This window comes from Trichosurus vulpecula, chromosome 1 (assembly GCF_011100635.1).
Source record: "Trichosurus vulpecula isolate mTriVul1 chromosome 1, mTriVul1.pri, whole genome shotgun sequence".
Lineage (NCBI taxonomy): Eukaryota > Metazoa > Chordata > Mammalia > Diprotodontia > Phalangeridae > Trichosurus > Trichosurus vulpecula.
The window spans coordinates 492,084,224-492,111,931 of NC_050573.1; the positions used below are offsets into that span (position 1 = coordinate 492,084,224).

Consider the following 27,708-nt stretch of genomic DNA (forward strand, 5'->3'; position numbering starts at 1 on the left):
ATATAAAGTGCTTTACAAATATAAAAAAGCTATGTAAAAGCTAGATAGTATTACTGATTTTTTTCTGAAATTTTCATTTGTTGTGTAATTTCTTTTTCAAAAATTTCTAATTCATAGCCTCTACACTGTATGAAAAACTGTTGTTCTGGGATTATCTTCACTCTCATTTTTCTTCTTCCCCTTTTTCTTCATTTGTGATGCTGGTAATCAAGTATCCCTTGCATCCCTCTTATATTAATCACTTTATAAAAAAATTAAATCAATATGAAATATTCACCCATCCTACATACCTCCTTTTCAACTCTGGATCTATCTTTTTGACCACCTGTACTAACCAAAATATTGATACTGCTGGACAAGTTCTATGGAATACTCATTCAGATGCATGATGAAATCTAAGCAATACATTTCATCCATTTTGGCATTCCTATGTGGATGGAGAGGTCAAACTCTTCTGAATGATTGCAGATCTCTTTCTTATGCAAATAAAGGAGTATTTGGATTCCTTTTGGGAAATTGCAAAGCACTTTTATTGACCCCCTAACCTTCTGATAACAGCAAAGCTCATCTTTTCAACACAAATATTTTACCAGGGTAGCCATACGCCCGTGAAATTTGAAACACCACTCCTTCTGAAGAACTGAAGATGAGTATCACACAAAACACAGTAAATAAATGGTAATAAATACTAGGTGTAAGCAAGCATCAACATCTAACCAAGAGGAACCAACAAAGAATAACAGGAGTAAAGGATATCCTCAAGGAATTGTATGACAGAAAGAAAAGATGGGATATGGGGGGAGGGGGGATGGAGGAGACAGAGAGTCAGAGAAAGAGAGAGACAGAGAAAGAGAGACAGAGAGAGAGAGAGAGCGCACAGATAGATGGACAAAATATTCCACCAGTATCCTCATGGTATCAGGAGGAAATTGGGTAGAACTCCAGAACTTTGGGTAGGCACTATGTGACTAACTTTTGGGAGTACATGGAAAAAGTCACAAAAGTAAATTAGGTTTGGATGGGTTAAGATCTGTATCTATGGAAGTAATCCTTAAACTCATAAGATTACATATCTATTTGAGGTATCAACTATTTATAACTGTTCTACTTTTAAATGGAAATTTATTCCACACTAATTTAAGCTTATTTGTATCCTTTAACTGTTCTTGAAAATGTTTTAAATTTTTATCCAATGAATATCTCCTTTTATGTAGTTTACACTATATTAAGCTAAACAAATTTGCAAATCTGTTAATCTAGCCAGAACTACCATTACACTGCTCTCACTATAAGCTCATGACATTGGGGTCATACTGAGTAATATTTAGTCAAATCAACACATCTGTTGTCTTCTTGTCCACTCTCAAAGTTGTTACTCTGAGATGACCAAAATTGTAATCCAGTGCTTCTTGAACTGAGTCATGACCACAGCCACAGTTTAAGAAGCGCTGAAGGGATCAGGAGTGGAAAAACCCTAATCTAAACAACCTATTACTGAATTGCTATCCTTGAACAAAATTTCCATGGAGTACATTCAAAGCTTTAAAGTTTACATAAGAGTTTACCTGGTAGGTCTAAGTACTTTATTTGCATATCCAAGAAATTTTGTGAAGTCTTAAAAGACCATTTTTTGTCATAGTAAAATCTCAAATTCCAGCATTATCTAGAATTTTTCACCTTGGGACTAAGAAAACCTATGTACTTTTTGATATGTAATATTTTTCTTCTTGGTTGATTGCAAAATCAACTCTATGCCATTATCAAACAGCAAAACTAGAAGAATTTGCCTAGAGGAAATGACACTCAAGTTTTTAACTATTAATATTTTGTGGATTTCTTTCATTCTTTCAGTAACTCTAGAAAATTTTGTCCTTCAATTGTCTGAAACAGAGTCCTCAGAATCTCTTTTCTCACTTTTCTTTTTTTAGGGAGGGCAGTAACTTTTGGATTTGCTTTCTAAGTTCTGTATTCTTAATAACTCCACACTTATTGATAAAGTCATTGGAAGCAGCATGGTACAGTGGAACTGGAGGACTAATTAGAATCCAGACTTGTTTTAATTATTTGTGTGAGGGAACAAGATATTTGACCTCTCTGGACTTCAGCTTTCTCTTGTACTAGACAACTTCTAAAGACCCATTTAGTTCTAAATCCATAATCTAATCATCAGATTTTCTTCCAGTTATATATTGATGGTTTTAGCTTCTATTATATATTTTACATAATGTATATTACATATAACACATATATGATACATTATATATTTTTCTGATGATTTGTCTTGAAGCTGATCAATTTTATCTCTCTGTAAATACATGTTGTATTAAAATTATGCACAAAAAAATCAAGTTGTTAAGTTGTATCATCTCTTTAAAATTTTTTCACTCTTGTCAGTTCTTTCCTATTAATGCCAAATCAAAATTTCCTTTAATGTAAACCATGATAAAATACAGCTTCATTTTTAGAAGCATTGCTGATGGCAATTCATTGGTTTTTCTCCAATGTCACCGCTTTAGACTTTTATTACATAATATTTACTTGTATTATTGTAGCTTTTTTCTTCTTTTCCTTTTATGTGAACTGATTTTTATTATGAGGTATTTTGGAAGAATTTTTGCTTTTTTTTGTCACTGTTTAGTATATGTGCACCCAAATATTGGAGACCTGGACCCTTCTGATTGAGCATTCATCTAGTTGCTTTGAGTCTCTATCCTTTAAATGCCACCTCCTCCATTCAGCTTCCTAGGCTTCCCTTTATTCCATACTAACACTGCTTCTTAAACTTCATTCAACTGTGTAACGCAAAGTAATTCAAAGATAACTTCTTCAAAGTATATACTCATATTTATTCCTTCATGTATATTTTACTCAAATGTATATAATCCTTAATCAATGCAGACAACAACCTCCTCTGTGCTTCAGCAGTTTTTATGAATTCTAACTGAAAAAAAAATCACCCAATTTAATTTAATGAGCCTCAAATGAGCCTCAAGTCCATCACCTCAACTGATGGACACACAGCCCATCATTAATCCATATTTAAAATTCCTCCACCTTAGAAGGCTTTGCATTTACTAACATTCTGCAGCCACAGCCAATGAAAATCTCAAGTCACCTCATAACTCTGTGAGGAAACAGAATAAAGCTTTGAGGGAAAAACCCTTATCTAAAATTTGGCTCTCCTCCAACATTCATGTTGGAAGAATGAATGAAGGTGATTATGTTACAAAGTCCCCATTAAACTCTACTGATGATGGTAAAGTCATCCACTATTTTAATCAGTCATGTAACTGAGGAAAAACATCAGGATTTCAGTGACTTTCAGGGTACTCAAGCTAGATGATCACCTCCAAGAGTCAATAAAGATCTTCTCAGTATCAAATGCTTTTGTAAAATCAGCGTATAAAGTTTATGTGGTTTGGCTGTAATTTTCTGCATTTGGGGAGAGATTGTGTTTGCCATTTGTAGCACTTGGAAGAAACTTGAGTAGGTTTCCAGACACTATGATTAGAATATGGTTTAAAATCCTAGCTCTAACACTGACTCATTGTCTCACATCACATCTCTACAAGAACACAGATACTCTTGCTTATCTTCAAGTAAAGAATAATTTTCCCGGGATGTAAAACTGATCCCGGTCCAGTCCACATTTCTCTTTCACTGACCACTAATGCTTATGGCTGGGTAGAAACACTGCCTGGAAGTGAATTCATTAAAAGTACTCTCAACAAAAATTTCCATTGTAACTTTACAAAGAGAATGAGAAAAGAAAAAATGATAGAACAAGAAGGTGCAATTTGTCAAGTTATCTTTGGGTCCAATGCCTAGTCTTCACTAGGACCAGCAGAATCTGAAAATGTAAAGAAAAGCCACATTAAGGGGAATCACAGATGAAGTGCTTTACTTGGAGTCAGGAAGACAGGTATGTATCCTAATGCCAACACTTACTGGCTTGGGGGGGCAGGGGGGGCGGCGCTCACCACATCACTCAAACCCTCCAAGATCTTGTTGTTACCTCTATAATCTAGGGATAACCATACCTGAAAGAATCTTCCTTACAAGCCTGTTACAAGGCAAAAATGAAATCATGCAAGTCTTTTAAAAACCTAAATCATGAGATGATTATTAATGAATGATCCTTTTTTTCTCTATTATCTACTAAAAAATCACTGGTTTGTTCAGCTTTCTAAAAGGGTCACCTAAGAAACATCTCTCAGAATGAACGGTTGGACCCCGCGCACCCCTCTGCCCAGGCACTCTATTCTGCAAAGTTCTCCAAAAACAATTCAAACGAAGCCTACCTCAGCTTGACAGAGTGCATGAAGACCTTGTAATACAAAGGCAGCTGGAGTAGCTTGATCTGGCTTTGTGCATTCATTCAACACCTGTGAAATGGCTGCCAACATATCTGCCCCATGCTGATATGGTCTATTGAAAAATCATGGGGGGGAAGAAAAAGGAAAACGAATCAGTGTTAATACTTACAGGCCCTCTGCATATAAGGATGAGCATTAATGCCTCAAAGATGGCTTCATCACATCTGTGTTTAATCCACTTTGCCCTTCCTAAAAACTGGCACAGACCGCTCTTCTATTAACATCTTACCTGATTCCATCCTAATTTTTCACACTGACTTTGATTGTGAAAATATTTTGCAAAGAAGAAAAGGCAATTTTAGATTCCAGTTAACTCAAACAAAAAAGTCTAGGATAAGAGAGGAAGATGGGAATTAAGTAGGTAAAGCTATGCCTTTTTTACCTTTGGTTATACTTTTTCAATTAAAGCCAACTTCCTGTTTTGTTTTTTTGGTTTTTTTTTTTGGGGGGGGGGGGTAGTAGAGCATATTGAGGAAAACAAAATAGTCATGGGATCTTACAGCACACAACACTGCCAGGTCCTACTTCTGTCTTAAAGGAATTTGAAAACATTCATGATGGCAGACTATTAAATTATAGAACTATAATTAGTTTTAAATAGTATCTAATTTATTCTCTCCTTCCCCACCCCCATATTTTTAACAGCACAGGAAAGAAAGTAATCTGCTGAAAAATGGAATGTCACTAAGTGTAATTTTGTTATGGGAGGGAAGGGGGAAGGAATCTCAACCACTCCTACTTTATTTAGTTATGGAAAAGAGAAGTCATCTCCCTGATTCCTCTATGTCTAGTTTTTAAAAGCACAGAATATCAGTAACAATTCAGGCTATTTTTTTTTTTAGTTAACAGCCACAAACAATTCCTTCCCTGATAAAATCCCTATAACTACAGATAATAAAATAAGAAGACATTAAGGTAGAGTGAGTAAAATAATTTGTGACCATTAAGTCTAGCACTTCAGATTCAAGGCTCTGAATTTAGAAAAAATAAGGATGACCAGGTTTTGCATTTTGTGTTCTACAAACAACATTTGTATGCAGAAAAATTTATCCAAGAGTTGCAAAAAAAAAAAAATATTAATTGGGCAATCAGCCACAGAAACAAACAAAAAAAAAAATGAGGTTCAATTTTACAAAGTGAAAGTAACCTCCTTGGATTTTCTTGCCAGTACCTAAAACAATTCCTCCACCTAGGACACCAACAAAATACTGTTAAGCAGGTTGGCAGCTGTGATCAAAAAATCACCATCAATGATCTTTAAAAGACTGAAGACAATAAATAATAGGATTAAGGAAAGACAACTGTCCCAAATTTTCAAAAGAGAAACAAATCGAGTCAGCAAATTATGGTCTATTAGCTTGATTGATTTCTGGCAAAATTCTAGGACCCATTTTGGCAGGTGTATAGTTAGTATCTAGAAAAGGAAGCAATGATCAAAAAGTTATTATGGCTTCGTGATGAATCATGCTAGAATCTTTTTTTTTTTAAATACAGTTACACTATTGAGGGAATACTAGAAATTTTGTTTACAGAAATTTTAGCAAAGCTTTGGACAAAGTCTCATGTTATTTTTCAGGTCAAGATCAAGAAATGTAGGTTAGATAACAGTAAAAGCTTAGGTATATTTGGAACTGGTTGAATGGGAGGACCCAAAATGCAGTTCTCAATGGTGCTGCTGCTGTGGAAGGAGATCTCTAGTGGAATGTTTGGACATCTTTGTTCCACTATATGTTGCATACAGCATAGATGGCAAGAGCTATTTTGGGAAGAAAGGTGGAGCTGGGAGTCCAGAGAGATGTGGGTTCAAATCAAACCTGGAGACGTGTTAGTTGTGAGACCATAGGCAAGCCGCTCAATTTGAGCTCATTTGTTTCTTTGCAAATTGCAGATAATATCTGTGATACCTACTTTGTTGGGGTTTGTGGAAAGGATTAAATGAAATAATTTACATAAAGTACTTTGCAAAAAGGAAAGTACTGGATAAATATCTGTAGGTTGAGTTGTTTTTACTGTTTTTGTTTTGGGCCCCAGGGAGGAAAGAGGGAGACAGAGAGAGGGGTGGGTGCTAAAATGCTCTACCTAATTTCATTGGGGTAGGGCTCTCTCCAATAAGGAAACTCCTTCCACCAACAGAGATCAGCAACTGTTCAGAGAAAATTTTTTTCTCCTGAAGAGTTACCTGGGGCACTGAGAAGTAACTTGACAATGGTCGCACACTCAGGATACGAAGCAGGACTGGAGACCAGGTCATACAGACTACAAGGTCAGCTCTTCAGCCAGTCTAAAACAGAGCCCCTTATTTTATACTGTGAATGATACATGCTTATCCAATGTGCAGATGATACCAGACTACGAGAGATATCTAATAAGCTGATGCCAGAGTTGGGCTGGAAAAAGATCTAGCTTTAGAATGCTGGGCTAAAACAAGAAAGAGGAAATTTAAGAGGAATAAATGTAAATTCTTAATATTTGGGGTGGCAAAAAACAAAATCTAATTAAGTAGTACAAATTGGGAAAGGGATGGCCAGACAGCAATTCATCTGAAAAATATCTGGAGAGGTAGGGGGGAAGAGGTTAGGGTAATAAAAAGCTCTATGACTCAACAGCGATACCTAAGTGAAAAAAGCTAATGTGATCTTTGGCTGCATTAAGTGGGGTTCACATCCAGGACTGGGAAGGTGATAATCCCTGTGGTCAGATCACACTTGGAGTAGCACTATGCTTGGGTCTGGGTGCCATATTTTAGCAAGGATATTAATAAACTGGATAGTGTCCAGATCGAGGTAATCAGAATGGTGAAAGATCTCTAGATCATGTTATAAGAGGACTGGCTAAAAAGAAGTGAGAGATTATATTATAGATAATAGATTATATAATAATAATATTATCATATAGTAATATAATATAGATGTCACACTATGCAGATTATATTTAATCTATAAACGAGAAGATTGAGGAGACGTATTATAGTTGCCTTTAAGCTCTGCAACAGCTGTCATGGAGAAGAGGTATGAGGTTTATTCTTCTTGAAGTAGGGGGAAAAAAAAAGGAACAGAAACAGGAGGCAGATCTAGGTTGAGTATAAGGCTAAAGGTCCTAATAATTAGATCTCTGAGAAGAACAGGTACCTGAGGAAATAATGGGCTCCCTTACCACACCACCACCCTTGGGAAGTCTTTCAACACAGGCTGGATGACCACTTGACAGATGTTGTCCAGGGGATGCTTAAACTTGTGTTACATTAAATCACAGGTTCTTGTAATCCTTCGGGAGTCAGGTGAAGCCTACGGAGCCCTTTTGAGAATAACTTTTTAAATGCATAAAATGAAATATATAGGATTCCAAAGGAAATTAATTATATCGAAATACACTTCTCAAAGTATAAAAAAAAAAAGTTCAAGGAACTCAGGTTAAGAACCTCTGGATCATGGTCCAGATGTAATCCGTAAGTGATCCCTGTCCACTTCAACTCTCAAATTTCATGATTCTAGGATTCCTAGCACCAAGAACCTAAAAACCAAACTGTGTATGATTGTACAAGTATACACACTAGTATGAACATTTCATATTACCTTTGTCTACATATATCCCTGATGGAGGCTGCTTTGGCAATTAGTTTCTCCCACTGGGTCTCTTTGCCCACAGACAAAGACGGCACATCCGACAATGCCATGAACCGCTGCAGTTCAGGATATACACGATCCTAGGAAGAATTAAATTTATTCAAAAGAGTTCTTTTCAAAATCAGATTGTAATTATTATTACAAAACTTCATGCAGCTATAAAATGCCTAACCTTCATTTCTTCATCTTGTCCCAAAATATAAAATGAGACTTTGTCCAAAGGTTTGCTAAAATTTTAGTAAGTGAAATTTCTAGCATTCTCTCCAGAGTGTAACCATATTTAAAAAAAAAAATTTTGGCATGACTCACTATGAAGCCATAATAACTTTTTGATCATTGCTTCCTTCACCGCCTCTTACTCACTTCTCAATCCCTTGTGTGACCTCATTGCTCAGAAGAAACAACTTTCCCCAAAATCGCTCTCAATTGCCAAACTTGATGGTCTTTTTTTGCAGGCCTCACTCTCCTTCACCTTGCTGAAGAATGTGATGCTACTGACCCCTCTCTCCTGGATGCTCTCTCTTCTCTATGTGTTCATGACCCTATTCTGTCCTGGTTCTCATCCTAATCATCTAACAGATTTCTCTAAGTTTCCTTTGCCAGAGCATGACAGAATGGACGCTTCCGGAGAGCAAAAACCGTTTGCTTTTGTCTCTATATGCCCAAAGCCTAGCATCGTGCCTGGCACCATCAAGAAGTGGAATAAATTTTTTTTAACCTAAGACAAATCCTAACATACAGTGACAAAACATTCCACTTCCGAAACTAAAGACCTTCACGACAGTTTATCTGGGGCTCACCTGCTTCTCCCACAAAGATGTCATTAGGCGTAAAGTGACAGCTCTAAGTTGAGGAGTGTTTCCCAGGACCTGGATCACTCGAAGTATCTGGGCAACACAAACCTGGAAAAGACAGCAGCAGTTTAAGGGGCTATTCTCAGACTGATAACTTTAAAGGAATCATCACATAATAAAGGACTTCAAGGTTTGCCAAGGGCTTTACCAATATTCTATCCTTCTACAATGCTAGATGTTGCTATTTTATAATTATAGAACAATATAATTTTAATAGATGGCTTGTATTACGTATTTTATCATATATTTATTATATATTTATTTATATGTTATGTATTTATTTATATATTTATTATATATATAGATATAGAGCACTAGGCACGGAACCTGAAAGACCTGAGTTCAAATTCAGCCTCGGACACTCACCAGCTATGTGACCCTAGCTGTGTCACTTAGCCTATGTTTGCCTTAATTCACTGGAGAAGGAAATGGCAAAGCGGTTCACTATCTTTGCCAAGAAAACCCCATATGGGGGGTAGGCGTGGGGGGGCATCAGACACGACTGAACAACCACACTCATCATTTCCTCATTACGCCCCAGATGCTGTTATTTTTTATAATTTTATAGACGAGGAAACAAAGGCAGAGCAGAGGTTAAGTGACTTGCCCAAGGTCACACAGCTAGTACGTGTCTGAGGCTGAATTTAAAATCAGGTCTTCCTGATCCCAAGTTCAGTACTATATCCCCAGTGCTAGCTAGCTGCTTCATATTAACCTTAAAAATGCAACTGAATGAAGACTTTAGTCCATAGGCCTCCGAGTATTTGGGTGTGAGGAGTAGGTGAATGCAAGGAAACCATCCATCAGGTTTGATGGAATAGGGATTAATCTCGAGTTTTGCCAGGGCAAAAATAGACACGATTTTGAAGTCTAGAAGTTGACGGTTATAATTAATATTTCTACAAATCGCATCCGTAAGTTATTTGTGGCACTTAGCGAGTGCATCATGGGAAGGACACTGGGTTTAGAGTTTTAAATTCTGACTCTGCCACTTCTTAGCTGAGCAGCCTTGGTCAGGTCATTTAACCACTCTGTGCTCGATCTCCTCTTGTATAAAACCAAAGATGAACCAAAGGATCTGTGCTCCTTTTCATCTCTGATCCCCATGAACCCTCAGCCACCTGTACAGTGGCAGGAGCAGAGATTTAGAGCTAAAAAGAAGTTAGAGGCCTTTGAAGCCGACTCCCTCATTTTACAGAGGCTGAGAAAGGTCTGGTGACTTGCCCAGGGTCATAGAACTCTTAAGTATATGAAGCAGGATTCACACTCAGCTCTTCCTGCCTCAAAGCCCAGCGCTCTGCCACCCAGGGGCTTCTAGTCGTCTTAACCTAGCAAGATAAACAATGCTTTGTACTCTGAAGAATTTGTAAGATTTGCTCATGATACAAAATAGGCTTCAAAAGGTTATTTCCTTTATTTAAAAAATTCCCAAAACAGTAGAAGATCTTTTAGAAAAGTGTTAACATACTAACCTTATGCACACCCAAAGTAGGTAGCGTATACAAAATATCAACATACAAAAGAGGTTCCAGTGGTCTTCCAAGCTTGAACATCAAAACAGGGACTAGATTTGGTACCTAGAACAAATAGAAAGGGTATTTTAACTATGCTACCTACCTGGCTAAAAACAGCACAAATATAGCTTTTCTTATCCCCAAACAAATTGCAAGACAGAAATTAAATAATAAAGTGATATGTCAAATGTTCATAATATCAGTGTTGTCAAGTAATTAAACAGCACAATTAAATAACTTATTGCTAATGATTGTCTCATAACTCCCTTCCTCCTCTGTCCTTTTCTCTTCCAGCTGAAAAGCACTTACTGAACAATTATCTGCCTAATGATGCTCCAGGGTAATAAGAAAGGATTGACTTCAAAAGCCCTCAAGAAACTTACAGTCTTATTGTAGAACCAGTATATGCACGAAATGGGCACCTGGGAGGCTCAGTGAATAGGGAGCTGAGTCTGAGGTGCTGAGTTCAAATCGGACCTCAGGCTCTTTCTAGCTGTGTGACCCTGAACAAGTCACTTAATTCTGTTTGCCTCAGTTTCCTCATCTGTAAGATGCACTGGAGAAGGATATGGCAAACCACTCCAGTATCTTTGCCAAGAAAACCCCAAAAGGTTCCCCACGAAGAGTGGGGAATGACTGAACAACTAGCATAATCAATCAATCAATCAATAAGGGACTACTATGTACTGGGTACAATCCTAGGCCCTAGGCATATAAGTACAAAGAACAATACAATCCCCACCCACGAGGAGCTTACATTCTAATGGGGAGACAAGTACATAAAAAATTAACAAGTGCCTAACATAAACAGAGAGAACATAAATACAGGGTTAATAAATACACAAATCTGTGTTTTGTGCATTAAGACAGAAGAGTTACATACAAGATACCATAGGAAGGAAAGTACCATCAGCTGGGAAAGTAGGAAAAGCTTAACAAAGGAAGATGGTATCTAAGCTACATCTTAAAGGAAGAGAAGAACTCTATAAAGCAGAGATACAGAAGTACATTCCAGGCAGGGATGCCCATCACCATAAAATCTGAGGGTTAAATTGAATGATCCATAAGGTTCCTTCCACGCCTAATAGCCTACAGATCTATTAATTAGAAGGCAACATAGCATATAATAAAGTACTAAATTGTGTGGTACAAACGGTAAAATGGTAGTTTGGAAAAAAAAGGAGGTTAAAGCCCCTCTTTCCCTCCCTGAACACACAATGACACTTAAACATAAGAAAAGTAACCAAATAATGTGTTTCTGATATTTTTATAGACATTCCATTTTCCAAGTGCTGCAATGGACAACTATATTTTTGCCTACTTGTTAATTTTTTTTTATTGTTATTACTCCCTGTGCTTTGTCTGTCTTAGAAATCCATACCCCCTGGAAAGCAGAGCAGGTATTTGATTCATTTCTTCCTACAGGCCAAATAGAATAGTACACGCTGAGCATTCATTCAGTAAGCATTTCTTAATGATGAGGATACATCATAGAAGAGTCTGATGGCATGCATTTAATGGCTACAACTTAGAAAGTATAAATTTGGTGAGGATTTATGTTTTTCACATCTGGTGGAGTGATTATTGGAATAGAACTTCGACCACCTTCACTTTGGGCAATTGAAGTGAGACAAATTTTTTGTGTTGGCTCCTCAATCCCCATTTTAATTAAAAACAAAGGTTGCCCTAGATTGCCTTCCCCTGCGTCTCAATGAATTATTGCTTCTGGAAACAGCTTTTACCAAGACACTTTGACAGACTCTTAATTCTAGAGAAGATGTTTGGGAAATTTACCAGCATCTTATAAAACAATATATTCTGACTTGTAGCCTTTAAGCAAATATTTTAATTATACTTTGGGGAGTGAAACAACAAATATCTTTCCTTAATGTGCTCATTGGAGAATACGGCTGGTGTTTCCCTTCGAAGAGAGAGAGAAAAGATAGATCTGGGATATACATACATAAATATATATATATATATATATATATATATATATACACATACATACACACACATGATAGATCTGGGATATACATATATATATGTATATGTATACAAATAACTGTATTCATAACCACTGAATCATCAATCCTAGTAAGTATATACCCTTCAAATATTCAATCAACGCAAGGGTCATTAAAATACATTTACACATTTTTAATTCTAAAAGTAAAAAATCATGGTGGGACTCTGTGAGAGCAAAAAAAAAAACCTAGAAACAAAGCTGATGCCTATTTATTGCAAGACTACTATGAAGATTATAGGATAGGAATTTCATGAAATACGGTTATTCCAAAAGAACTGATGAATATGTGGGATTCAGAGAACAGAGATTTGTATGAAATGACAGAGTGAAGAAAGTAGAACCATGGGAGTGATAACTATTTTTTCTTTCTGATAAAGGAAATAATATTAAAAATTAATTAAAATTTTAATTTCTTTAATAGAAAGCACATTCCCAGATCTACAATCTCTTTCACTATTAAGTAAGAAACAATAAATGGAAAAAAAAATGGCATGAATATTTTTAATTCATGAATGCTTTCTTACAGCCTCATATTATGTAAACAGATAGAATGCTTCTTTGGGGGTGGCAAAGGGGAAATGTATGTGGTGGTGAGAAGGCCAATACTGTGTGCCTGTGAAAAGGCTATGGAAAATGAAAAGGAGAAAGTACCATCTGTCCTACACTAGCATTCACAGGGGCTATCAGCAGGATACCTGGTAATACATTTCTTTCCAAAAACACATCTCTCCAGCATCCTCCTAACTCTTCCCATAAAAACTTTTTATACTTCATCTGGATGAAATGTTCTTGAGGTAAAGGCATCAGGGGATATGGTGGGCAAAGTATGGCCAGAAAAAAATAACCTGCAAAGTAATAAATGGCTAACAAGGGTACCCACACCTCCAATAAAATAAAATATTTACTTCCAGGAAAAAAAAAAACGCCACAGCTTTCTTCCAAACCAGTCAGTGGTTTGAGTAATTATGTTTTTAATCCAGGGCTGACTTGGTTGAGTGTCCTTTGTATGACACCCAACTAACAATCATATCTCTATTGTAGAGTGAGGCCGCCTGGCACGGTGAGGGAAAGTGAGTTGAATTCCTGGGAAGAGGCACTGGATTCTAACCCCATCCCCGCTGCTTACTAAGCTGTGAGACTTAGCAAATCCTGCCTCTTTGGGGCTCAGTTTCCTCATTAGAAAAATGAAAAAAAAAATTAGAGGCTTAGATTTAATCATCTTTATGGTCCTTCTAAAAGACCCACCCTCCAATAAATCCAAGATCCTAAACAACCCCCTATCCCCACCCCCCCACACACACACTTACAAAGAGATCTCATTTGGTACTCATTAAATGACAATAAAATATAGCCTCATTAAGAGAGCAATAAACAAACGAGGTCAGATAATTCTATTAACATGAAGACAATCACTCATTGAGTTGAGAGGAAATATCAAAGCAAGTTTCCAAAAAGCTTTCTTCAGCATCTGACGCTATATTCTCTTTTGAAATATAGTAAAATCTCAATTATTTCCAAGTACTTATCACAGTACTTGGCATATACTAGGCTATAATAGCTGACCACCTGATTAGCCAGAATACAACTAATTAATTGAATTTGTTTTTCCCTGTACTTGGCTTTTGGGAGAATGAAATACTTTATGAAGAGAAGGGAAGGGGGGGGTGGGGGTGGCGGAGAAGAATGGGTAGAGAGTGAGGGATTTTTTTTTCTTATTTTGACATGCTTTGTTTTTGTATCACTTCTATTTTTGAAAACATCCTTCCTCTCTCCCTTTCTTAGTAAGCCATCTCTAGGAACAAATATTTAAAAAGTTCAGCAAAACCAATCACACCAAATGTATCTACTTGTAAATGTAATGTTTCATACTCATATTCCCCCATCTCTAGCAAAGAAGGGAGGCATATGCATTTTCTCCTCTCCACTCTGGGGACAAACTCGGTCAACAACTTCCAAGGTAGGTCCTAAAGTCGGTACAAAGACAGTCTAATTGCCCGTATTTATTGGAGTCGATCATCCCATGGCTTGTCCATGATCATACAAATATAAGTGGTTGAGAATGGATTCGAATCCAGGTCTCCTCACTCCAAGTTTTGTATGCTATCTACTACTCCACAAGGATTTCTAAGATGCCTCAGATCTAAAATTCTGTAAGGCTGTGCTTGGCAACAGAGCATGTCAATCCTAGCCCTCTGATCTTGTTAAAAAAAGCTATTTCAGTAGGATTCCAGTGGAAGGAGCAATGTCCTACAGCATACAGCCCATCTCCACATAAGCAACGCTAGTTTTTCCTTCAGGGATAAGGACCAGGCTAGCGGTTTCACTGACAGAAGAAACACCAGGGTGAAGCAACTCCTTCTACAATTACAGGTCAGGACCTTCTCTGCAATTCATAGTGTTAGAGATGTTAGAAAGTTGTCTAGCAGGCTGAGAGGCTAATTGATTTTCCCAGGGTCACACAGAAGTATGTGGAACTTGAACCCAGGTCTTCCTGGCTTTAAGGCTGGCTCTCTGTCCACTAAGGCAACTAAACCTCTCCACTGAAACAATTCTCAAGACTTTAATTGGCTCAAAGACAAAAGGGTGGTTGAGGTAATGTCCTGAAGTTAAAAAAAAGCCAGGGCCCTCAAAGTCACTGACTCCTCTTTGAGGCTTCTGGCTAGTGGGATAGACCATCACGGGAAAGACAAAAGCAAGGAAGCTGCACCCAAATGGATCAATTCTTGCTGAATATCCTCCCTGCTTGCTGTGACAAAGTAAACCTCTTTTTATTACCTATCAGACATTCTTTGAGTGTTCCAATCTTGAACCCAAGTTAGAAGAGCATGAGAGATACCTGGCCTATTACTTTAGAGATCTCAGCAGTATAGGCACTTCCTCCACAGGCACAAATCAGAACTGTCCATTTCTTCTTCTCATATGAAATTCTTGTCAAATTCCACCCATAAATCCTCCACAAAATGCAGCAGAACTTCCTCTAGGTCATTTAATATTTTGTACATAGCAACACAACATTCAAGCTACTCACCAGGTTTGGTTGGGATTTTTTAAAATTAGGAACACAAATGTAAACGTGAATATTTCACTACAAAAAGAAAAAGATATTGAATGTAAAATAGCAACCATCATGTACCAATTACCATGTGTGCATCTGTAAATTTAACATAATAGTACCAACAGTGTCCTTCGTGTCTGTGTATCCTACTGAACTTTCTTCTGCTATTTCCTGTATGTGTTTAAAATGATTTCATTGGTGCTCCTCTTTCTTTTCTGTATCATTGTCACTACCAGGGATGTGCTAGGGTTAGCTCATACTGGTTCACCAAATCCAATTGTTAAATTTTAATCTGAGCAGTCCACCTTTGGAAATTGGCAAACACTACAAATGAGGGCTTGGTTTATTTTTTATAATTATTGTCTAGATTGAAGAAAGCGAGGTAAAAATGTTAATAATGCAGATTAAATCTAAAAGGATACTGTTTCATAAAGCTGGATATTAAACATGTACCAGCACATCCTACCCACAATTCCCCTCTCAAAAGAAAAGGAAGAAAACAAGCCCTTCCTTGCAAGCAAAATAAAGTTATACAGTAGATTTGCCTCACTCTGCACCTCTAGTTTATCACCAGCAAAGAGGTAGGAAGCATGCCTTATCATTAGTCACAATTAGTTGCTGCATTGATCAGAGTTCTCAAGTCTTTCAAAGTTATTTCCTTTATAATGCTATAGTCAATGGATAAACTATTTTCCTAGTTCTGCTCTCTTTACTGAATCAATTCATACAATTCTTTCTAGGGTTCTCTGAAATTATCTCTTTTGTCATTTATTATAGTGCAAAAATATTTTATTTTATTCATATACCATAATCTGTTCAACCATTCCTCAACTGATGGGGCACCCTTTTTTTTCTTTGCTACAAAAGTGCTTTAATAAATATTTTTGTACCTATAGGCCTCAATACTGTTCCAGTAAAAAAAAAATATGTATATATATATATATATATATATATATATATATACACACACACATATACACACACACACACACAATATATACATATATATACATATATATATATATGTCATTGATGATATCTTTTACGCCACTTATTTCATGCATTTGTATTGTCATTGGTAATATACTAATGCAATAGAAAGACATACGGTGGGCATCAACATATTACCAAGGATGACTTACATGAAATAAGTAGTATAAAAGGTACCACCAAATAATAAATGGAATAAATAATATAAAACAAAAGGGACTGTGCTGTTTATTGAATGGCAGCCACATGGCGTCAACAGGAGAATATTAGTATTAAAAGATATGTGGTAGGCTTTGGGTATAGGAAACAGCCTGAGCTCATTAAAAGTGATGCATAATTTCCCAAATGGAATCTAGTTCACTTTCCTCCTCCTATTAAATTTTGGGTCCAACTCAGCAACTACGTGCAGTGTCTGTCTGAGACACATGTACTAATAAACTATTACAATGGACAATGCACCCGAATACATGGAATAATCTGGAAAATATGCATTCTTCATAAAACTGGTTTTTCCTGGGTGGATTACTAGCCCAATCTCTACTGAGCCGTCAAAAATATCATTGTGGAATAACTTATGACCGCATAAGTTGATTAACCAGATGCTTATGCCATTCCCAGGCCTGCCCAGAAGTTTACACATAATGATGTGTAAGGGGAAAAAACTTGGAGCCGAAGCTAAGTGACCCAGGTTCTCATCCCGGCTCTGCAAATCATCAACCAAATCCCTGATCCTCTCTGGACCATAATACTCTCCACAAAACAAGGGGACTGGACCGGATGATCTCTAACGTATCTTTCAGGTCTCTTCCTCCAGTTCTGCGGTTTCCCAAAGATAAGTAAGCACTGACACATTCTGTAAAGTTCTCAGCTGCTTTACGTAGGAACTAGACATGATGACCACTAAGGTTTCTCTTCCAGTTCTCTTTTGTTGGAGGGAAAAGGGGTCCCTAACTGCGATTTTATTATTATAGGAAATACCCTGTGAGCAAACTTCCTCTACTAATTAAGACTGGCAAGTACTCTGTATCATTTAAATTTAGAGACAAACATACAAACCCTAACCCCAAGGTGTAAAGGTTTGTGTTTTCATTGCTAAATTAGAAACAGAACAATAAAGGAATTTATTATATTACCTTTGAAATGGTTTAAAAACAAATATTTAAAGATATCTATTATGTGTGAGACATTCGTTCCACAAAACCAACACCACCAGCCTACAGGAGGCTAAGTTAGCAAAATCCTAAAAAATTTATACTGGCCCATTTCTGTTACAGGAAATACTGTGACACCAGAGATCCAATACTAATACCAGCATGCCTCAAATGAGAGCTGACTTGTTTTCAGCGATGTTCAATACAGCAAAAATATAACAAATATGGATCCCTCTTTTTAAATCACTGCAAAGAGTCCAAAAGAGCTTTCAGTCTGACAGTATTCAGAATCCTATTCACATGATGTGGGAGTACATACTCTTCTGTTTGACTTATGATATTCAACCATGGGGGCTGACCACTTCCAGGCAAAAGGGGAAGAATCAGATCAAGAGTTAAGCTCCTTTAAGGACCCATATTTCTCCGGCTCTCAAAATAGATTTCCTTTAGCAGAACACGGCATACACAGGGTTCAATTGAGATATGCCTGGAGAGGAAGGCGGTAACTAGTTATCACTCATGCTGAAAGGCATAAATATTTAAACTAAAGCTTTATAAAAAAAATTGTTTCATTTGTACAACAGAGAGCAGCTAAAATATACTTCTGGCTGCTCATTACTGAGAACTTTATTATGCTTTCAATCCTGGCCCACTTTACAGAATAAACCAATGCCCAATACAGCCTAATTTGATGGGCAAATAATGGCAGGACTGGTCCAGGTACTTATAAATGCTAAATGTTTGGGTAAATCTTACATTGGCTTTTGAACAGTTTCAAAAAGCAGACATGAAGATTCATTAGCTCTTAGCACATAGGAACCAGCTCAGAAGGCAGCCAAGTGAGTTGCCTAGCAACAGTGCATTTTGCATCTCTCCTTATCCCCAAAGATGCAGCAGCAGCAGCTAGGTCAAGCCTCTCATTAGCAACCTGACAAAGGGCTTCTTGCTCTCATTTTATAAAATTATTTGTATTTCTAAATGAAGCTCAAGAATCTAGGTATTATTAACAACAATTACTATCATTGCTCTATTCCTTCCTCCTCTCAAGACCCACTTCAGTAAATAAGTTTTAATGCATGTTTCAAACTGTTTACCTGTAACAAAAGCAGCCCCTGCCAAACCCAGCAGGATTTACATGCCTATTCACATTTCTCTGTGTTGTGTCTTTTCAGGTATATAATAATGAATTGGGGGGGGGGGGGGAAGATGCTGGAATAAAATGACAATAAGAAAGAATTCAGCTTTATTTTAAAAAAAAAACACAAATAGGAATTTAAATCCTTCCAGAATTTTTTTTCAAAATTAGTTGTTATACCATCACTACTCCCTCTCCTCCTCCAATTGAAAAGAAAAAAAAAAGGGGGGGGGGTAACAGAAGAGACTCATAGTCAAGAGATAGACAGATACTAGAGACCTAATAGACTGCAGCCAAATAGGTTTGCAGTTTATAATGAAAGTAATCTATTGGCAAGGAAATTCAGTTCCCAATTTAATAACCATGTTACAGAGCTGCACCTCAGATCAATACCAATTCATTCACCTCTGTAAACATTCCTTCAAGTACGTACTCTGTGAAAAGCTTGCAATCTGTTAGATATAAAATATTTAATATGCGAATCCCCTAACCTAAACCCAAACACTCTTAAAAGATACGAGTAAAAATAATAAAGAAAAATAGTTTTAATTTCATACCATAAAAGAGTTTAACATCAGGATTGACAAGGAAGGAAAGAAGGGAGGGAGGGAATGGAGGTGGGAGGGAGGGGGGGAGGAAGGGAGGGAGGGAGGGAGGAAGGAAGGAAGGAAGGAAGGAAGGAAGGAAGGAAGGAAGGAAGGAAGGAAGGAAGGAAGGAAGGAAGGAAGGAAGGAAGGAAGACACCATCAACATTCTCCTAAGAGAATATACTACAACAAAACACCCCAGCCAGCAATAGCATTAATAGATGCAGATAAGGATGGTGTCGTGAGAAACGTTTCAAGGCAATCTTCATCAAACCAAATCAAATGTGATGGATTTTTCCTAACTTGACTTCTACCTGAAGAGAACAATGCAAAGAATTAGTTCCCTTTTGTTTCTTCCTCACTCTTTCCACGCTGAAAAACAGCAGAGAATGAATCTTCAGAAGGATTTTCCAGAAGGGTGTCATTTACCACTAAAATATTTCATTTTAGCAGTTGAAAGACTATAAAGGGGGTGAATGTCCTCCAGAGCCTCTAGTAATGGTAATACATCTTCTGTTACTATTCATAAGTGATCTCTCAGTGAGATGATTTAATTCACACACACACACACACCTCCCCCCCCCCCCACTCCCCAGTCTCCTGCTTATATAGCAGGGTTAGTTTCACACACAATGTAATAACAGTTTTTGCACAACAAGACAATTCATTTGATTAAAGAGACAGTGGAACTGTATTAAGGCTTTTGTGAATGGCATGAATCATTGCCTCTTCAGCAAGTTTGATTTAAACCAAACTAATAAATGCATGCACGATCACGCGTACATTTTTCCATCTTTAAAAAATAAAATAATTCCACGACTTTCTTGTGCAACGTTGCTGCCTGGGACTTCTGCATCCCTTAAGTCAGAAAGATAACTAAGAACCATGTAGGGATCATCGTGCGTTGTGAGCCAAGATGGCTCTCTGCTAGACAACTGAGACACGCACTTCCAAATGGTTTAAATGAAATCCCATTAGTGTCTTGAGGGGGAAAAATGAAGAGGGACAAAATAGACCAAACTGGTTACTGCGATTAGTTTTCTGCTTCACAACGTTTCAACCATGCACCATTAATTATAAAGACAATGCAGTGTCTGCCTGGAAAGGTTTTTCCTGGTGTTGAAATGTACACTACTATTTAGAAAGCCAAGGACCCCGACAATTAGAGAAGAGAAAACAGTACAAAAGGTGTGACATGATATAAGCCCATCTAGCAACAGCACCCATGACTAACAATAATTACGATAATAGCAAAAATATCAATGGGAAGCAGCTTAGCACAGTGGGGAAAAACACCGGCTTTGGAGTCCTGGGTTCAAATCCCACCTCTGAGCTTAAGATCTGGGGTACCTCGGACAAGACTCTGAGGTTCCGGTTTCCTTATCTGTAAAATGAGGGAATCGGATGAGATGGCCAGGGTGTCTACCAGTTCCAAAACTATAATGCTATAATCTATTGACGTATGTATAGCATTTAAGGTTTGCAAAGTGATTTACATTGGAGCCTCACAACGACCCAGTGAGGTTCATGCTTCAGCTATCTATCATTAGCCTCACTTCACAGATGAAGAAACTGGCTAAAAAAGTCTTTCTCAGATTAAATCACAAAGCTAGTAAATAAGGCTAGATTCCAAACCAGGTATTCCTGATCGTATCCACTATGCTATTAATTAATGAAACGGCAGTGGGACTTCAATACCCACAAAAACCAAAAGCCATCCATTTCCAAGTGCTTGTCTCTTTCCAGTGACAACTACATTCTCAGCTGATTAGATTAGCAAAATTAGATGGTCCCCAAAGTCCTGCGCTTCACTGAAGCTGTAGGACACCACTTGGTGACTCTTAACACCTTGAGTCTTAAACCATCTATATATCTCTGATTCTCTGTGAATCCCTAACTACTCTCTCCATACAACCTGGGAACCCTAACTCTTCTCCTCACTTTCTGAACACTGCCAAGATCTTCATCAACAAAGTAAACAAAGAATTCACATGAACAAGGGGGCTTCAGAGTACTCCTTCAGGGGTAGAAAGTCTATCGTAATTTCATACATCCCTCCATGGAAAGTGTCTTTCTCTTTACTAGGACATAGGGGTAGTTGCCCCACGAATACTAGTTGAAGTGGACTGGTTAGAACCAAACACTCCAGAAGAAACTCTGAGCTGTGGGATAAAATGATTTCAATAATCTCTTCTCAAGGAAGGGGCCAGGAGGCATGCTTCTTGAATTCAATCAGACTCATGAGATTCTGATATCACTGTGCTTTAAGATACATAGATCTTAAAACTGCAGCAACCAACTAGTAGCTTTCTGGACACTAAACTAATCAGAAGACACACCAAAATCTTTTTTTGGGTAAGAGGGGGAAAGGGGCAGGGCAGAGAAAGAAGAGGAAGAGGAGGCTAGGGAAGGGGATAGAAAATGACAGAGACATGAGTGCATGGTTATAATAAGGAAAAAAGAAAACTCCTTCAACTGTGGCAAATTGGAAATTTGTCCAAAACTTAAAGCCTTAGGTATAGGAGCTCTTAATCTTTGTTTTTTTCATGGACCCTTCTGGCAGTCTGGCAAACCCTATGGATCTCTTTGCAGAATAATGCTTTTTAAATGCATTACAAAGGAAATCAATTATACTGAAATACAGCATAGTGATCAAGATATTTTTAAAAATAATTTTACTGGCACCAAGAATCTCTGAATCAGAAAGTCACCCAGAGCATGATTTGCCCCCCCAGGGTCACAGAGCCAATATGTGACCCAGGCAGGACTCGAACACAGGTCCTCCTAACTCTGGAAGCTGGCTTTTTATCCACCATGAAGCAAAGCCTTCCCAGGAATGAAATACAAAAACAAAAACTGATAAGTGGATGTGAGCAGTCAAAAACAACGACTGAATAGTCACTATTTACCAATTACTTAACCATAGGAAATTATAAAAAAGAAAATTGGCTGCTGGCTACTGAAAGGACTTATGATCAAATATCATCATTGCTAAAAGATATTTGCTGAGTCCTCAATGTGTAACACATCTTATTAGAAATAAAACATTGAAACTGTTCTACGGATTCAGGAGCCCAGTCTAGTCAGGTTAAGATGGCCAGTGCTTACTGGAACACAGTAGCTGCTAAATAAATACTTACCAACTGACTGACTTCACGAACGGCTGCAGAAGAGCCTAGTTTTCCCAAATGTGCTTCCCCGCAAAAAAAAAAAAAGAAATATAACCAAAAAAAGATATAAAACAAACATCAGACCAAGAAATAGTCAAGAAATTAAAAAAACTGTAATAAGTGTTTGCTCTCATCCAGCTCTGTACTGCCCAAAAAAAGAATAAGACACCTGTGGGCACTGGGAAAAGAGTCCTGTCAGAAAAACCAGTGGGAGCACTGGTAAAATGTGGCAAGCATCCTAGTGAATGGACAACACACTCTCCAGGGACACAAGAAGCTTGAAGCAATTATTACCTTGGGCAAAAAGCCCAGAGTACTCTGATGAAGAAGCTCCAGAGGGATCAGAAATCCTTAGTATTCTGACTGCTCTCAGCTAAAGAAGTGGGGCCAGGAGTCATTAGGGCTCAAAACAGGATACCCAAAGGACAGCAAAAGTCCACAGTACTCTACCCCTGAATAAAAGACAGATCCCTGATGATGCAGTAGGAGCTGAAATGTGCCAAGCTTCTAAGCACACATGAGAGAAAGAAAAAGGAAGCAGAGGAAAACAATGTCAGGACCATATACATAAGAACTCTGGAGAGGAAAAAATGGAAGAATGATAGCATAGAACAAGAGGTAGAAAACCTTGCCCAAGTAACAAACTCTCTGATGATTAGATTGGACTAAACAAAAATCAGTAGTTCTCAGAATCAAGATGAAATATTCAAACAAAATCAAAATATGGAAGAAAAAAACAAGAGAATCAGGGGCAAGACAGAGAGACCACAAAAAAAGGAGGAAATCAAAAAGTTTTGGTCATCTACATGATCACAGGAAGACCAAGACAATGAAATTTGAGGTGGATCAAACAATACAAAAAATATTACAAATAATTACAATTACAAACCATAAATACAACAAATTGCAGAAAAGGTTCATCAGTTTAGGTTACTAAAGCTCTATCCCCACTGAAAAAGTAGAAAGTGACAGATTTAGATACTGGTTCAAATGTTGCAAAGTAATACATGAATTGCTAGTAAGACACTTTATCAGCTTCCTCTCAGACCCCACTTTTCTTTTTTATTTTCTTTTTAAAAATATTTACTTATTATTTTTAATTATGGAATGAAAGCAGCATTTTCATAACATAGCACAATAAAAAAGGATGACTGCACATGAAACTCTAAATCTGTTACAACTTGTATTCCTTTTAAATATACAATAAAGTTATCATAAAAATTTCTTTTTTTCCCCTTCCCCCCCATGGCTTACCATTAGACACAAATATGTATACATATGTATCTATGTATAAGTAAAATCATTCTATACATACTTTATTCCACACTTTTCTTATAACAGAAGATATCATATATTTATTGTCCAAGGGTGAGAACACAAGTAACTCCTCCAAATATAAGCAAATTATGCGTTCGTATATATTACAGAAAGCATTCACAGCATATAACAACCAAAACAAATCTGTGAACTCATACAAGAAAAAATATACAGGACAAGGAGCTAAGTGAGTCAAAAAACAACTTAAAATCAATTTTCTAATTGTTGAACAAGCTACTCAAAGGTGATTTCACATACATATTGCCTTTGTTAATTATGGCAAAGCCTCTGACTTGTTTCCACACTTCTGATGTTTACTCACCTACAGCAAATATATAAAATAGATTCAGGTATAGTATGAATGGTAGAGAACATCTATATGCAAAACTGTTCTCTTTAAAACATACCACAATTCAATCAACCAATCAATGAACAATAAGTATTTATTAAGTGCCTACCATGTGCCAGGCCTTATACTAGTTGGTAGAGACATAAAAGCAATAAATTAAATGATTCTGTCTCTCAAGATGTGTATGTATATATATGCATATTGTTGTTTTTAAGTCATTTCAAACATCCAACTTATTGGGACATCATTAGGGATTTTTTTTTTGGCAAAGAACTGGAGTGCTCTGCCATTTCCTTCTCACTAGCTCATTTTACAGATGAGAAAACTAAGGCAAACAGGGTTAAATGACTTGCTCAGGATCACAGAGCTAGTAAGTGTCTGAGGACAGATTTGAACTCAGGAAGATGAGTTTTCCTGACTCCAGACCAGCACCCTTTCCACTGAGACATCCAGTTGACCCATTTATACGTACAAAGACAGAATTAAAATATCAGAACAAACACATAAGAGTAAGAATAATAAAGTACAAAGTAATTAATAATAGAAACCACCGGGGGAATTTGGAAAGGTATAGTTTAGGACAGGGGTGGGGAACCTCCAGCCTCGAGGCCACATGTGTGGACTTCTAGGTCCTCAAGTGGGGCCCTTTAATTGAATTTTCCTCACCCCTGGTTTAAACGGTGATGCTTGAGCAGCATCTTGAAGGAAGTTAGGTGAGGATGGGAATATGACATAGGCAGATGGGGGAGGAGGGACAAGAAAACATCACAAAGGGATGGAGCCAGTGATGGGATTCAGCCGGTTCGCACAGGTTTGGCAGAACCAGTACCTAATTTTAGGTTGAGTCCAGCTAACCAGTTGTTAGTAGGAGCAGGGCCTGCACCTGCCACATCAGCGGCAGTATCGCCTCGGCTCGGTTCTGTGGAGAACTGGCTGTTCATTTATTTGAATCCCACCACTGGATGGGTGGAGAGAGTCCCATACTTAAGAAATAGCAAGAAGATCAATTTAGCTGGACTATAAAATTCACAAAGAGTAATAATGAGAAACAAGGCTAGAAACACCAAATTATGAAGGTCAATAAAAGCCAAACAGAGAAGTTTATGCTTCATCCTAGAGGCAACAGGGAGCCAGAGGAGTTTATTAGATAGGTGAGAAAAATGGTTAGATCTGTACACTTTGGCAGCTATGCAGAGAAAGGATTGGTGTCGGGAAGAGATGAAATAAGTAGAACAATTAAGGGGCCATTACAATAATCCAGGTAAGAGGTATTGAGGGTTTGACTCAAGGTGGCAGCTATGAGAATAGAGAGGTGTCAGATGCAAGACATCTTGGGACAACAAAAAGGGGAAAATTTGACAACTGATTAAATAAATGGAGTGAAGGAAAGTGAAGAGTCACCAATAACCTAACCTAAAAGTTACCAACCTAAAAGACTGGAAGAATAAAGGCAGATGCAAAAGAAACAGAGAAGTTTGGAAGACAGATCAGTCTTGAGGGAAAGATAATGGGGTTTGTTTTAGACATCTTGAATTTGAGATGTGTAGAGGACAGCCAGGCTGGAATGCCCAATGGGCAACAGGAGCTCATGGGGAATACTAAGACTAGATATAGGGCTGTGGGAATCATCTGCTTAGAGATGACAATTAAACCGAAGGGATCTGATGATGAGATGGATGGATGATGACTCAGCAAAGAGACTGAAAAGGAATAGTTATGTGGTTAGGAAGAAAACCAACTGAAACTGCTCTCTCCAAAGTTATTGGGATGTTACTAATGATTCCTTAATGGCCAAATTCAGTGGCTTCTTCTGGATCCTCAACCTTCTTTATCCTTTGGCGCTGTTGATCACTACCTCCTCCTGGGATTTTCTCCTGTCTCTGGGTCATGTTACCTCTTGGTTCTCCTCCCACCTGACTGACCACTCTATCTTAACCCCCTTTGCTGGATCATTATCCAGGTCAGGCCCACTAGTCAAAGATATTCTTCAAGCCTTTTTCCTGAGCTTTCTTCTCTTTTCACTCTATACTAATTATTTTGATGATTCTGTCAGCTCCCCGTGGGTTTGATTATACCTATGCAAATGATTCCCAGATCTATACATCCAGCCCTATTTTCTTCCCTGGATTCCAAACCCACATCACCAGCTTTCTTTTGAACTTTTTGAATTGAATATCCCTAAGGTATTTCAAATTCAACATATCCAAAACAAAACTCATTATCTTGTTTTCCCCAAAAAATGCCTCTCCTTCCCAACTTATGAAGAAAGAATGAGAGCCTGAAGTCTTTTGATCACTCGGAGGAAGGATGGAAGGACAGAGAAACAAGTTAGGACAGAAGAAAAGAAAGAAGAGAGAAGAGGGAGGAAGGGAGGGGGAAGAAGGAAGGGAGGAGAGAGCAGGGAAGCAGGACAGCGAGGGCAGGGGAGGAGGGAGGAGAAGGAGGAAGAAGAGGGGGAAGGGGAGATTCAAGGATGACACCAAAGATGTTAGCCTGGGTAACGTGGAAGACAGTGGTACACATAACAGTACACAAAAACTTCCTCCCTTAATCCCTCTGAGTGATCAGAAGATTTCAGGTTCTCATTCCAAGGTCAGGCACAAATAGTCCATGTGAACGTTTGGGGTGGATTCTCTAAATTTGTACATCTTGCACTTCTTCTGAGCTATTTCAATTCTACTCATAGAGCACAGCACCTTCTCTGATGTGGGAATGCCACGCTGAGCAGTCCTGTGCCAGTGTCTCCCATGTCACACAATCAATTCCAAAGTTCTTAAAAGAGACCTTGAGAGTATCCTTGTATGGCTTCTTCGGAATCACCGTGTGAACACTTGCCCTGTGTGAATTCTCCATAAAATAGTCTTTTTGGCAAGCGCATGTTTTGCATTCGAACAACGTGACCTGCCCATCAGCACTGTGCTCTCTGAAGTAGAGTCTGAATGCTTGGCTGTACAGTTCAATAAAGACCCTCAGTGTCTGGTACCTTATCCTGCCAGGTGATCTTCAGAACCTTCCTAAGACAATTCAAATGGAAATGATTCCGTTTCCTGGCATGGCACTGATATACCATGCAGGTTTCACGGGCATACAACAATGAGGTCAGCACAACAGCTCTGTTTGATAGTCAGTCTAATACCTCTTCTCTCCCACACTTTCCACGGGGTAAACAAGAAATAGGTAATAGAGGGAAAGCACTGGAACTAAAAGGGATTGGGAAAAGCTCTCTGTAAATGGAAATTTAGCTGGAACTTAAAGGAAGCCAGGGAGGTCAAGAAGCAGAGACGATGAGAGAGGGCATTCCAGACATGGAGGAGAGCCAGAGAAAATGCCTGGAGATGAGAAAATTAAATTATTGATCCTGTATTTTACATTTCACTCTGTAATTAATTCTATTCTGTAACTATTCCATATTTGATGTAAAAACCCAAGCCTTTTCTTTGTCTCATGAGTTCAAAAGTTCAGTCTCCCTCTATCAAGTTAGATGCAAAGGTTTAAGCTTCCCATAATCACTGTTAATTAAAGAAAAACTCTAAGCTAAGTTTAAGAGGTTCAATACTC

At 37.9% G+C, this 27,708-nt stretch overlaps 1 protein-coding gene across 1 annotated transcript in view; it reads right to left on the reverse strand.

Moving 5' to 3' along the window:
• Positions 1–27,708, reverse strand: part of FOCAD (focadhesin) — a 360,082-nt gene that overhangs the window by 185,669 nt on the left and 146,705 nt on the right. The window contains exons 12-15 of the mRNA XM_036738081.1: positions 10,326–10,430; positions 8,800–8,901; positions 7,949–8,079; positions 4,302–4,428 (exon numbers count right to left, since the gene is read on the reverse strand). Of these exons, the coding sequence (XP_036593976.1) occupies positions 4,302–4,428; positions 7,949–8,079; positions 8,800–8,901; positions 10,326–10,430 (465 nt within the window). The remainder of the gene's footprint in view (positions 1–4,301; positions 4,429–7,948; positions 8,080–8,799; positions 8,902–10,325; positions 10,431–27,708) is intronic.